Below are 14,507 nucleotides of genomic sequence, written 5' to 3' on the forward strand. Positions count from 1 at the left end.
CAAAGGGATAAAACATTGGTTAAGGAAAAAAAGAGTGTAGTACGTATTTATTTTTCCTAATGAAAACATCACTTAATATTCCAAAAATGATGCATTCTGATCTTGTATCTCAACATCTCAAAGATTGAAGTTGGCAATGTCTTGGTGAACATATATGCTAAATTATCACTGGAATGATTTTGTTCAAAATCTATTTCACCTTTATTTTGAAGATCATGAGTAAAAAGAATTTTGGTGAAATATATATATTTTTTTCTCCTTTTTATGTATTCTCCTCTTAGTTGAGATATATATGTAACATTGTCTTCAGATAATGTTATTGCAATATATTTTTTCAAAAGAAGGTCACATATTTTCTAGATGTGTCGAGTTATTGATCTCAACCAGATACATTTACTTGACAATCACTCGGTTCGTGACCTCATCAGCATAGACAAATTGCTCATTCGACTTGTTAGTAGCAACAATCAAGCTCTAACAAACACTTTCAATAAAATTAATTGTCTTGTGAAATGATTTATTAGATCAAACTTCATAGTTATTTGGGAAAATGCATAAGTACCCCCCAGCCTATGCCCAAAATCCCTGAGACACACCTAACCTTTACTAAGGTCCTATTACCCCCCCCCAAACTTATTTTATATATAATTTTCTGCCCCTTTTGGGCCTACGTGGCACTATCTTGTGGGCCCAGCTCGTGTTGACAATTTTTTCAAGGATAGTGCCACGTAGGCCGAAAAGAGGTAGAAAATTATATATAAAATAAGTTCGGGGGGAAATAGAACCTTAATAAAGGTTAGGTGTGTCTCAGGGATTTTGGCCATAGGCTAGGGAGGTACTTATGCATTTTCCCTAGTTATTTTCTACAATTTCATAATCAATAAACCTTGACACAATTGATCAGAATAAATAGTGAATCTATTCTTATATGTTGTCCATATTGGATGTAGAGTGACAATAGCATGCAACATTGAGAATTACAACTGCAATAATGAGAATTGTTCAAGTTTTCTATACTAATAACATATACCTTTTTTGTATCATCAAATAAAATTGACTTACAACAATATATAAATAATTTCTTATATCAAGTTGTCCTAGTTACTAACTATTAACTTTTCCGACAATATCTCCGATCGAAAAGTTGATTATAACTAGAAATTGAGATCAAAATGATCTTCACGAGTCCTTGAAGATGATTGCAATGGATTATGCATTTGGTATGGCGCTCTAGCCGTGTCCCTAGAAGACACCATAAATAAAAGAGAAAAATGTGAGATGTGGAAATATTTGAAGTTTGAGCATATGTATTAGTGATGCATAAATAATATTTCTTACCTATCTTTCCTCTTCTCAAGAAACCTATAAAGTGAAGATCTCCTTGCAATAGGTAAATCTGAAGAGCACAAATAAGAAAGAGACGGATTTAGTATTTAAACGAGTGCATGTATACATATTTTGAAAATCTTGCACCCATTGCTTATACGCTTGTTCCATTTATGTGACCATGTAGTCTATGAGTGATTGTATTTTCTATTGTCCATTTTAAGTATCATTTAAGATTTATCACATCCATTAAGAAAACATTAAATTAACAATATTTTTTTAATACAAATAAAGGATATTTAAGTAATTAAACTCTTCCTTTATGAGCTTGTTTACAATGTTAGTCCCAAATTGACAGAAGCTAACAAAGCCAGAATTTTCATTAAAGAAGTTCGAAATATGAAAAAGTAAACATCAGAAGAAATTAAGGAGATTCAACATCTAATACTATATACTAAAAAAAAATTGATTTTAACTTTGTATATACAATACTCCCTCTTTTCAATTTATATGACTCAATTTCCTTTATAGTCCATCCTAAAAAAAAGACATATTTCTATATTAACTAACAATTTAATTTTAGAATACCCATTTTACCCTTAGTAAAACTATTTATAGTCAAACAAACATCTATCATTTATTTTAGACCACAAATTTCAGAAGTCTTTATTCTTTGTTTCTTAAACTCCGTGTCAAATCAAACTAACTCATATAAAATGAGATGGAGGAAGTATAATTTTTCGTCAAAGAGCCTATCTAGCTCTGCCCCTGCAAATCGGGATAAAAAAGAAAAATTGCAATAGATTGACAACCAACATCAAACTTGTCAATTCGTGATGAATCGCTAGTAATAAAATACTTACCAAAGTTGTTGGCTCCATTAGTTTGACTGGTGGTGGTGGTCTGAAAAATGGCACAAGAGTTGTTAGAGATTCCTTTGCTAGCTAATAACATCACTGCTCTGGCTTTCTCTGCTGGAAAATCATCAAAAACCACCACTTTACCCCCATAAAATATAGACAATTGGGCTAGCTTTTGCTCCTTATTTGGTATTTCTTTGCTGCACAAGAAAAAAAAAGAAAGTTTTTTTCTGTGTTTCGATTTATGTAATACTAGTTTCTATTGGTGAAGTTGAAAAATAATAAAGAAGAAAAAATTTCAATATGAATTTCATTCAAGTTTCTAAAACAAATTAAGCTTTGCATGAATCAATAAATGGAACTTTACAAGCAGGTTGTATATCAACTTTAGTAACCCAAAAATCAAAAAGAAAAAAATATAAGTTTTAGCATAAGCTCTAATAGTTTATTTCTATCCTCTCTATATATAGGTATTTTTCAAGATATTCAAAATGTAATTTGGCATCTCTTCACATGGATCCTAAATATAATTTATTGTATCTTAAATATAATAAATTGACAATGTTGTGTTACTCGAACAAATTTTGAACTAGTTATCAAGTCCAAACTCCACGCACAATGAATACCTTTAATGAACAAAACAATATTTTCTTTTATAGTGAATATGTTAACTAGAAACACAAACTCTTTTTTAAAGTGAAGGGTTCAACATACCTAAGCTATTTTTTTTAGTTTCATACCGTAATTATTGAAAATATGAGTTTCATATCTAAACTCACTCATTAGTTAGAGAAACACACATCTCTCTCTTTTGTTACATAACACTCCACATGGACAAAACATTCCATTTTGACAAAAATAAAATAAATTATTAATATTAGTTAAAAATTATAAATTAGAATATCATTATCCCTCCAAAATAGAAATTATACTTTTTAAAAAATAAAATTTAAAATATTTTTCTTATCTCACTCTACCACCTCCTTCCACTGTACCCCCCAACCCCATTTTTTTTTTCATTTTTTAAATTTCTTTTATAAAAGTTTGTTTAAAAAAATCTTACTCCCTCCCCCCCCCCCCCCCCCCCCCCCCCCCCCAAAAAAAAAAATAAATAAAAATGAATGTTCCCATCTTTTATTCATGTGGCAAGATTTTTTTTTTTTTTAAATAATAGAGAGTGTATTACGCATCGATAACAATAGAGTTAGGAAGATTTCAATTTCAGAATAGAATATTGAAGTGCATAAGCAAATCTAAAAGAAAATCAGAAAATTAGAATTAAATATATGTGAATTTCGAAGAAATTTCCAAGGATTTGATTTTTTAAAGCCTTGACAAGATCCAAAGTAATAACATATAGATATGATTTTCAAAATTTATATTGAGATGTGTTTTTCAAACTAATGAGTAATAATTTAGGTAAGAAATTCACACTCTTAACAATTTAGTTATGAAACTCAAAAAAAAAAAGATAATTTAAATATGTTTTACCGCTTCACTTTTTTTTCTTCCTTCCTTACAACTTTTGTCACAACGCAACCTCAATAACAATATTATTATTCATCCACCACATGTGGAAGAAACACCCCTATATACTATAATTTATAGTAATGTGATTATTTCTTCTAAATAAAATGACAGTGGTTGTGGTTGGTGGATAATTTAGTGAGTAAGTAGATGATTTTTAGATTTTTTATTTAGTGTTCGATATTCATATTAAAATTTGATTATTTTGGATTTGCACCATGTAGGACTTCATTCAAGGAAAAGTGCTTCCTATCAAGAATTGTTTTTATACGCAGGGCTCTAATTGAATTTGTAATTAAGGAAGTAGCGGCTTCATCCACTGCACCACATCTTTTGATAATAATGAGTGAGTAGATGAAATGAATGAAGTCACATTCTAGATCATGGGAAGAACACAAGAAGGTGGGTTTGAAAAAAATTATGACCGCTACTTTATTATTATAGTCACTATATATAACATGACAAATGACAAATAGTTTAGTTTGATATTAATAATTTTATTATTCCCTCCCAAAAAAGAATAGGTACATACATTTTTAGATATGTAAACAACACTATTCATTTTATTTGAATGCAAGGATTTTATAGGATCACACAAATGCTAAAATATGTTTTAGATTACAAGTTTTATAATCATAAAAATATTATTACAAGATTGAGATCTTAATTTTAAAAATTTATATTTTTTCTAAAATTTTGTATCAAAAATTATGTCACATAAATTGAATAAAAGGACATAATAATTTCAAACCTGCTGCTGGCTTTATTTATTGCACTTTTAGGAACATGATCTATTAATTTCTGGTCTTGCTCTGTTGTCTTAGTTGATGATTCTTCCATGTTGGTCAACAAATCCTTGGTTGCTGAGGCTAATAAATAAATTTTGCACAGAGGCTAATGAATAAGAGAATAAAGAAAAAAATAATATATATATATATATATATATAAGCATAATAAATTTAAACTAATTGATGGACATATATTTATTGTTATAAAAAAGGTACAAAAATATCGAAAGAATAATCTCACAAAATTCACTATAGTGGATGTTGGTAAATGGGAAGGAAGAATCCTCAAAACCTTTTTATCCAAAAATAAAATAAAAACCTGATTAGCCAAATGTAGAAGATTTATGTTTTTCTTTTAAGAAAAAGTATAATTATAATTGTAATAGTATCCTAAGAAAAAAGGTAAAAAAATCAAGACAAACATTTAACTGTTATAATTATTATACTAACATTTATTTTCCAGGAAGAAAATCATAAAAGAGGTAAGAAAAAATACTAAGAAAATCAAGACAAACACATAACAATAGTTGAGATCGCTTCAAAATTGGACATAATCTTTGATAGTCTAGTATATATGCATATAAAATGTATTGAGGTTATAGAAAAGAATTTTTTGAGGAAAATTTCAATTCATACTTGAATTCCACTAGCTCACTAAAAACTAGGCCTTCATCATTATCAAGTCAGCTCATAACAAAATATTAGACCAAGGCTGGCATAACCAAATTGGTTGAGGAAAATGAACCTCCAACCATCAAGTTGGCCATCCTACCCACTAATAGACTATTTACAGTTTTATCTATTCCGATTAAAAAAAGACGCTCTGAATTAGTTCGATTCGATAAAACTAGATCTCCAATACACAAAATGCACACTTGCAGGTGTTGATACTTGAGAAACATCATCAATTTTCTTCAAAGATAAAGGCATAAATGAAGTAGAAATAATGAAGCAAAATCAAAATACAAATATGGAAAAGTGAAAATTACCTTTGGCTTCTCCATTGTTACTAATTGTAAGATTTAGATCTTTGAGGTCTGCTTTTCCATTGAAATATTGAGTCAACAAATTACAAGTCTTCATCAAATGGGATTTCTCACTATCTAATGAAGAAAGTTGCCTATTTGACATGTTGGATCTATTCTCTTCTTTAGCTTGAAGAAAAATGATGACTACTCTTCATGAGTAGGGGAATAAATATATCTTGAATGGTAGGGTAGAATCAGTTTTACTATCTCTACAAGGTAGTATAAAATTACATACATTTCATTCTTTTTAAATTTTATCGGTGAGATTACATTGAGTATGTTGATAGTGCTACTATTGGTGTTGTTGTTGAATGGTAAGGTTAGGTATACTCCTTCTGTCCCGGCCCACCTTGTGTAACATGATGAGCATCAAATTATCTAATTTCCATAAGAATTCAGAGTTCAATATATTTTTTAAAAAATAAAAATTTACATAAAAATACTATAAATCACAATAATTAAAAGGCAAATAAAAACAAACGTTCTTAAAAATTCTTTAAACTATATCTAAATAATAAAAATGTATCACAAAAATTAAAGTGTGATACTATATTGCTCGTGATTTTGATGTACCGTCAATAGCTGTCTTTATCTCTTTATATATTGACCACATTTCAATTATTTAGCACGTTTATTTTATTTTCTTGATATACATGTGAATATCATAAAGACTTGTGGTCCAAATTGGGGCACCAAAATAGTAGACATGCATTAGTAACACATTGTTTCAAATTCGAGCTTTGAAAATTATATTAAATATTTTGCAAATATTAAAAAGAGGAGATAATGACTTTTTTCTATATTTTTGTTTGTTATAGTTTAATCTGATGTATAATTTAAGAAAATAAAAAAGAACTTTGAATTTTGTGATCTTAAATTGAAAATCGACAGATCTTATGATCTTAAATATGAGTAACACATGTTTCAAATTCGATCTTTGAAAATTCTACTAAATATTTCACTATTAGAATAAAAAGGTAATGACTTTTTCGTTCAATTTATTTATTATATTTTAATCTGATGTGAAATTTAAGAAAGTAAAAAAAGAATTTTGAATTTTGTGATCTTAAATTAAAGTTAGACAAATCTTCAGATCTTAAATATGAGTAACACGTGTTTCAAATTCAAGCTTTGAAACTTCTACGAAATATTTCACTATTAAAATAAAGATAATGATTTTTTTTTCGTTCAATTTATTTATTATATTTTAATTTGATGTGAGATTTTTGAAAGGTTTTTTTTTTTAATTTTGTGATCTTAAATTAAAGATAATCAGATCTTATGACCTTAAATATGAGTAACACATGTTTCAAATTCGAGTTTTGAAATTTCTACTAAATATTCGCTATAAAAAAAAAAGAGATTATGACTTTTTTCTTTGTTCAATTTATTTGTAATATTTTAATCTGATGTAAAATTTAAGAAAGCAATTTTTTTTAATTTGTGATCTTAAATTAAAGATAGACAAATCTTATGGCCTTAAATATATCAGTGGAAAGTTAAAATTAAAAAAATTGTTAGAAAAAACATTTTTTAAACGTATTAAAAAATAACATGGTTAAAATATTGATAGTGTAATAAATTATTTGTTAAATATAAAAATATGTCATTTTAAAAAAAATTTACTAAAACAAAAAATGTGTGTAACGACCTGTTAAGTCGTTTCGAACACTAGACCTATTTCTCTCATAAAAAAACCTTACCGTAAATATTAATGAGAATCTTGAACTATTCGTATAACTATGGTTATTTAGTTGACGGATATTTATTAAGTAATTAATTTAGTTGGTGATTAATAGGTCAAGTCCATAATTTATTTAATATCTTATACCACTTGACTCATATTTATCAAAATAAGTTAGTAGAATTTGTCACTTTTTTGTACATAATTATTTTATTTAGAGAAGAAAAGAAGAAGGTGTCGAACAAAAAAGAATGCGAGAGCATAAGGTAATAAGAATTCAATATATGCATTTTTTAAAGTGAAGGTCATATGATGTAGGTTATGGTTTATTCTTTGTAATAGAGAGACTCTTAATAGTGATTGATAGATATTGAGTAATACTATGAAATTTTCTATGTACTTAATTGTTGTGGTTGGATAATTCATGTATTGTGCCAGTTGGTCTGTAATCCCAAGACCGCGGAATTCATAATCTTGAACTTGTTCTATTAAAATGATGCCTTGAATAAAGAAGACTTAATGGAGTATCGTTAAGGAAGTGGAAATAGATGATAAAGAATGATGAATTAACTATATTGTTGGATCGGATGCCACAAGCTGACACGATATATTTGGATCGGATGCCACGAGCCGACACGATATATTTGGATTGGGTGCCACGAGCCGACATGATATTATTGGATTGGGTGTCACGTTTCAGCACGATATTATGGATCGGATGTCACGTTCCGGCACGGTAACATTAAAGAAAAACATATCAAAATAATTTAATATACTCAATCTCAAAGAACCTATTTCCCAAAAGAGCGTGGTGTGGAAGCCTGAGTCCTCGTGTGTCACGACCTAAACCTTCATGATTGACACCCACACTAACCATCCAATGGGAGAACCTATACTACAACCAAACTAAGCAACTAAAACAATACTAAGACAATTAAGTTACAGAAGCAAGTTAATTAACTAACAAATGCGGAAATTTAATACCTAGAACTTGAAAGTCAATGTACCAAAACAACTAAACAATGATCCAAGTCTAAACAAGAAGGGATAAATCCCACATTAATGAACTAATCAACTAATCAACTAACTAGAACAAATATCTAAGTCTGGAAATAATGGACATAGATGAAAGAGAATCCCGTGGCAGCCTGGAAGAATTAGCTCACCCTTAAATTTGAAGTGATGATCACTGATCTTTTAAGCGAGGTATGTTAGTAGTCGCGTGAAGATGTCTTGTACTCAACAAAAATAAGAGCAAGTGCATAATCAGTACACAACCACAGTGTACTGGTAGGATTACGCGGCTATACCACAAGTGCAACATAAACAAGTCAAACAACATTACAATCACATGCATATATATCAACATCTACAATATTATCAACATGATCATCAATATACATTTATCACAAATCATTGGTCCTCTCGCGGAACCCAAACCCAAACAGTTAGCATGCCGGAACGTGGCAACCGATCCCATTTTAATGTCGAAACGTGGCAACCGATCCCATTAACACACCACAATCACAATCACAAGTACATCATCAAGATTATACATTTACATAATGATTTCATGGCAATGATATTCATCTATCTCATTTACAACAAGTGTGATCAACATTGTAACATTCATACATACACAAGTATCATAATGAAGTAAGAACAATCATACATCACACAAACATAGAATCACAACCATCATCTACCTCGAAACAAGCTTGAAACCCTAAGAAACTTGATCCTTCCCTTTCCAGATTTGTTTCGCTTGTTCTTGGTCTACAAACAATCACAATAACACGGAAATCAACAAACAATCGCTAATTACCCAAAACTATAACAATTCTATGAACCCTAGATCAAACTCATGATCCCAAACATCTAAACTAGGGTTGTTTCCACCATAGAATCTATAACAAGGCCTTCTCCCATCAACATTCACCCATTCTATTACGTTCTACGGATCGAGAAACGGATTCGGGGAGTGAAAAACTTACCGTTAGCCTCAAGAATGGTGAAAAACGAGTAGAAATCGCCTAGGGTTGTTCCTTACATCTAAAAGTCGAAAAGTGCCAAATAAAGTCGTTTAGGGGTTTATTAATGACATGAAGTCGCGTCTGGCCCGCTACAACGGCCCTCATCCCGTTGTAGTGGCGGCACCAGAGCGACATCAAGTCCCGCCAGAACGGTATTTTTGAACCAGTGAGCTATTCATCCTTTTTTACGATTTTAAGTCCCGTCGTACCCGCCACAGCGCCCCATATCCAGCTATAGCGACCTCGCTAGAGCGGCCAGATTCCTGCCATAGCGGCACAAACGGAACCAGAGAGTCAACTGAAGAAATCCCAAAATCCCCTTTCACTACACATCTCTGACCCACGATGGTCAGAAAATACCCCTCACGTTAAGATCGATTCCAGGAGTTCTACTCACCCGAATTCAATTTCGTAAAGTCGTACGGATTCCTTAACAAGTTATCTAACCACTCATGCAATAAAAACTATAATTACTCTACTTGATTGTTACCAGATTTCTCCACACCTCAAGGACTCCGCTTTCGTCCAAATCTGGACAAGGTTGAGAAAATTCAAGTACTACGTAAAAGTTTTTCCGGCCCCAATTTTTCCCCCATTGGCATTTCTATAACGACGGACGGTCGTTACATCGTGTGTGTTCTTGATATTGTTGACTGATTAAGTAAAATACATGCTGCCACGATCCCTTTCGTGCTGCTCAGACCTGCATCACGAAATAGATGCAAGCAAGTCTCAAAAATTCCAAAATCAAGCTCACAAAAAGGGGTCGTGGCAGCAGATATTTTATGAAAATTACCTCAAACGGGAACCCCAAATCAGTTTCCGAGCTCAACAACGCGTTCCTTACGAAAAACCCCACAAGATGGACCTTTGAATCATTGAATTTGGACTTGAAATGAGAGAGTTAAACCCATTTAAAGTTTGAGAAAAATGCTGAATTTTCTGCACTAATGCACCAGATTTTCAGCATAATTTGGAAACTTAAAAACTCCGATGGGGAGCTCCGAATTTGTTCGGAACCCCATGCACGCAAACGAGATATGCAAACATACCAAAATTGATATTCTGAACTCAATGGCACAGTCAAAATCTCCATACGAGGTCATCTCGATAAAAAGTGGGTCCCACACCCAAATATCATTTTAAGTCAAAACCCACAAAAGAGCTCCGAAAAAATATCGAAAACCTCGAGACACAAAAGAGGGGTCAATCTAGACCAAACTTGACATTCCGGAGCTAATCGCGCTGACGGAATTCTCATCCGAGCGCGTTTACTCAGAATGCCGATCAAAGTCAAACTTAGGCTTAAACTTAAAGTTAAAACGCCTAATCACACCGACTCACACTGAATGTCGACCAGGCTACTAGCCTAAAATGACCCTTTTGGAGCTGATGGAATTGTCAGAAATGGATATTTTCTAGAACTTTTGATCTAAAATGATCGTTCAAGGTTCATAAGCTCCAAAACACAAAAACTCGCATCATAACCAAACGAACGACCAGGTGACCGAACTGTTAGTCCCAACAAGTCATAAAAATGACTTGGGGTCGCTACAGGAACACTCTAAACGACACACAGAAGGCAAGACATAGAAATGACCAGGAGGGTCATTACACAAACTAAGCAACTAAAATAATACTAAGGCAATTAAGTTACGGAAACAAGTTAATTAACTAACAAATGCGGAAATTTAATACCTAGAACCTGAAAGTCAATGTACCAAAACATCTAAACAATGATCCAAGTCTAAACAAGAAGGGATAAATCCCCAACTAATGAACTAATCAACTAACTAGAACAAATATCTAAGTTCGGAAATGATATACATAGACGAAAGAGAATCCCATGATAGCCTGGAAGAATTGGCTCACCCTTGAATTCGAAGCGACGATCACTGATCTTCTAAGCGAAGTATGTTAGTAGTCGCGTGAAGATGCCCATGTACTCAACAAAAATAACAAGTGTAGAATTAGTACACAACCACAGTGTACTTGTAGGATTACGCGGTTATCCCACTAGTGCAACATAAACAAGTCAAACAACATTACAATCACATGCATACATATCAACATTTACAATATTATCAACATGCTCATCAATATACATTTATCACAAATCATTGGTCCTTTCGCGGAACCCAAACCCAAACAGTTAGCATGCCGAAACGTGGCAACCGATCCCATTTTAATGTCTGAACATGGCAACCGATCCAAGTTAGTTATGCCGAAACGTGACAACTGATCCCATTTACACACCACAATCACAATCACAAGTACATCATCAAGATTATACATTTACATCATGATTTCATGGTAATGATATTCATCTATCTCATTTACAACAAGTATGATCAACATTGCAACATTCATACATACACAAGTATCATAATGAAGCAAGAACAATCATACATTACACAAACATAGAATCACAACCATCATCTACCTCGAAACAAGCTTGAAACCCTAAGAAACTTGATCCTTCCCTTTTCGAATTCGTTCCGCTTGTTCTTGGTCTACAACAATCACAATAACACGGGAATCAACAAACAATCGCTAATTACCCAAAACTATAACAATTCTATGAACCCTAGATCAAACCCATGATCCCAAACATCCAAACTAGGGTTGTTTCCACCATAGAATCTATAACAAGGCCTTCTCCCATCAATATTCACCTATTCTATTACGTTATACGGATCGAGAAATGGATTCGGGGAGTGAAAAGCTTACCGTTAGCCTCAAGAATGGTGAAAAATGAGTAAAAATCGCCTGGGGTCGTTCCTTAGCTCTAAAAGTCGAAAAGTGCCAAATAAGGTAGTTTAGGGATTTATTAACGACATTAAGTCGCGTCTGGCCCGCCACAACGGCCCTCATCCCGTTGTAGTGGCAGCGTCAGAGCGACATCAAGTCCCGCCAAAGCGGCATTTTCGAACCAGTGAACTATCCATCATTTTCTACGATTTTAAGTCCCGTCGTACCCGCCACAGCGCCCCATGTCTAGCTGTAGCGACCCTGCAAGAGCGGCCAGACTCCCGCCAAAGTGGAATAAACGAAACCAGTGAGTCAACTGAAGAAATTCCAAAATCCCCTTTCACTACACATCTCTAACCCATGACGATCAGAAAATACCCCTCACACTAAGATCGATTTCGGGAGTTCTACTCACCCGAATTCAATTCCGTAAAGTCGTACGGATTCCTTAACAAGTTATCTAACTACTCATGCAATCAAAACTATAATTACTTCACCCGATTATTACCAAATTTCCCCACACCTCAAGGACTCCGATTTCGTCCAAATCTGGACAAGGTTGGGAAAATTCAAGTACTACGAAAAAGTTTTTCCAGTCCCAATTTCTCCCCCGTTGGAATTTCTATAACGACGGAACCCGGTCGTTACATCGTGTGTGTTCTTGATATTGTCGACTGATTACGTTCTTCCTTTAGTGTAGTTGCCACTTGTTCATGTTGTTTGCTTTTTCTCACATGCTAAGTGCTATAGTTAATTTCATGTTATTATTTTATGCTTATTGGTTTCTATTTTGAGTTGGCCGATGATATCTACTTAGTACATGTTGCCCAATACTGACCCCTACTTGTATTTTGTTCATTTCTCTTGTGGAGTGCAATAGTGTATCAACAGCTTCGACTCACCTTCAACCCTACCCAGCCTCTAGCACATCAAGTTCCAAGGTGAGCTATTCATTTTAGCTCGTGTTGGATTCTCTCGATCATGGCATGATTTCCTTGGTTTACGGACACAAACTATTTTATTTATTTATTCTGGTATCTTGATACTCTTAGACTTGATATTTTGATATTAGATGTCCTTGATATAATGACTTTCAAGTTTTGAAAATAAGATGTGATAGACTCTTAGTTGATTTGATTTCTTAATTCCTTTAATAAGACTTGAATTTTCGCATTATTATTGTATTTCACTAGTTGAATAGCTATTATAAATTGGGATTGCATTCATTGGTGTGGGTGCCACTCATGATTCATTTTGAATCGTTACAATACGTCATATAAATTAGGACATGGACATTCACGCCCAAAATTAGTATCCTTACCTGCTTTAACTGCCTCCATTGACATTTCACCCTAATTAACAAGACATTTGATAGCGAAGATGTTAAATTCAGATCTAATAATTGAAGGTTTTAGGCTTTTAGAAAGAAAGTAATAATTTCTTAATTTATGATTATAAATTTTATTTTTTGATGTTTTGAAACTAATTGAGAGCGATATTCATGCTCAACCATATAAATTTAAATACTATCCGGTGAATTAAAATATTCACTATTAGGGTTTTTAAATATTCAAATACTCAAAAATGAATTTTGTAAGTTATCGATAAACAAAATCATCTTTAAATTGATTTACACTTCTTTTTTTATAGCAAAAATCCACCAAACGTAATAATTTAAAGTAATAGAGGAGGACACAAACCTTAACTTTCAAAGTCATATATATATATATATATACTAGATATGGGACCCCGTGCCAGCACGGGGCCCAATATATGTTACTGTTTCTGTTTTAATTTATGTGGTACATATGAAATTTGAAGTTAATCTATTTTTAAGTATGTTTTTATATATTTTAAGTTGCTAATTATTTTTATTTAGAGTATGTTTTACGTAAATATATTATAAATCACAATAATTAACAAGTTAATATAAAAAAAAAAACTCATAAAAAATTCATTGACTTTTGAAATTTCCTTTGTATCACATAAATCAGGACAAAGCGAGTAATATATATGAAAATTACATAAAACGTACTATAACTCACAATAATTAGCAACTTAAAATATCTATATATCTATATTTCTCCCAATTTATGTGGTATAGATGAAATTTTGAAAGTTAACAAAAACTTTTTATATGTTTTCAAATATTTTAAGCTATTAATTATTATGATTTATAATACTTTTTACATAAAAAATTTATTTATATAAAGTATAAAAGAAAAATTTTTAAAAAAGGAAACATAAATGTCAGCACGAGTCCAATCTATGTTAATTTCTATGTTTTAATTATTGTAATACCGATTGAATTTGGAGAGCCAACTAAATTTTTTTAAAGGATTTTTTTTATAAATTTTAAGTTGTTAATTATTATAATTTATAATATTTTTATTTATTTTAAACCAATATATGTTTTTCTCTGTCTCAATTACATGAGACATATGGAATTTGGAGAGTCAACTAAAATTTTAAAATATGTTAGGTTGTTAATTATTATACCTTATAGTACT

The 14,507-nt window shown here is 31.9% G+C and overlaps 1 protein-coding gene across 2 annotated transcripts; it reads right to left on the bottom strand.

Annotated features, from left to right (window-relative positions):
* Positions 1 to 935: 935 nt before the first annotated feature.
* LOC125861749 (jasmonate ZIM domain-containing protein 1-like) lies at positions 936 to 5,713 on the bottom strand. 2 transcript variants are annotated; one of them, XM_049541610.1, is made up of 5 exons: positions 5,491 to 5,713; positions 4,465 to 4,576; positions 2,190 to 2,386; positions 1,339 to 1,396; positions 936 to 1,242 (listed from the first exon to the last, which is right to left on the bottom strand). In XM_049541610.1, exons 1-5 carry the CDS (start codon positions 5,630 to 5,632, stop codon positions 1,155 to 1,157), a joined length of 597 nt encoding a protein of 198 aa, XP_049397567.1. In that variant the 5' UTR covers positions 5,633 to 5,713; the 3' UTR covers positions 936 to 1,154. The 2 variants fall into 2 exon arrangements, with proteins under 2 accessions (XP_049397567.1, XP_049397566.1); XM_049541609.1 differs by having other exon boundaries at positions 4,465 to 4,582.
* Positions 5,714 to 14,507: the final 8,794 nt, after the last annotated feature.

The sequence above is a fragment of the Solanum stenotomum genome, chromosome 4 (genome assembly GCF_019186545.1).
Source record: "Solanum stenotomum isolate F172 chromosome 4, ASM1918654v1, whole genome shotgun sequence".
In the NCBI taxonomy this organism is placed as follows: Eukaryota; Viridiplantae; Streptophyta; class Magnoliopsida; order Solanales; family Solanaceae; genus Solanum; species Solanum stenotomum.

Bases quoted from the DNA above. Each gene is read 5' to 3' on its own strand.
- LOC125861749 (XM_049541609.1), bottom strand. From the start codon at position 5,632: ATGTCAAATAGGCAACTTTCTTCATTAGATAGTGAGAAATCCCATTTG. The intron at 4,583-5,490 runs GTAATTTTCACT...TTTATTTATTAG, and splicing joins TAACAATGGAGAAGCCAAAG to CCTCAGCAACCAAGGATTTG. The intron at 1,243-1,338 runs GTAAGAAATATT...GGTGTCTTCTAG, and splicing joins CTTGAGAAGAGGAAAGATAG to GGACACGGCTAGAGCGCCAT.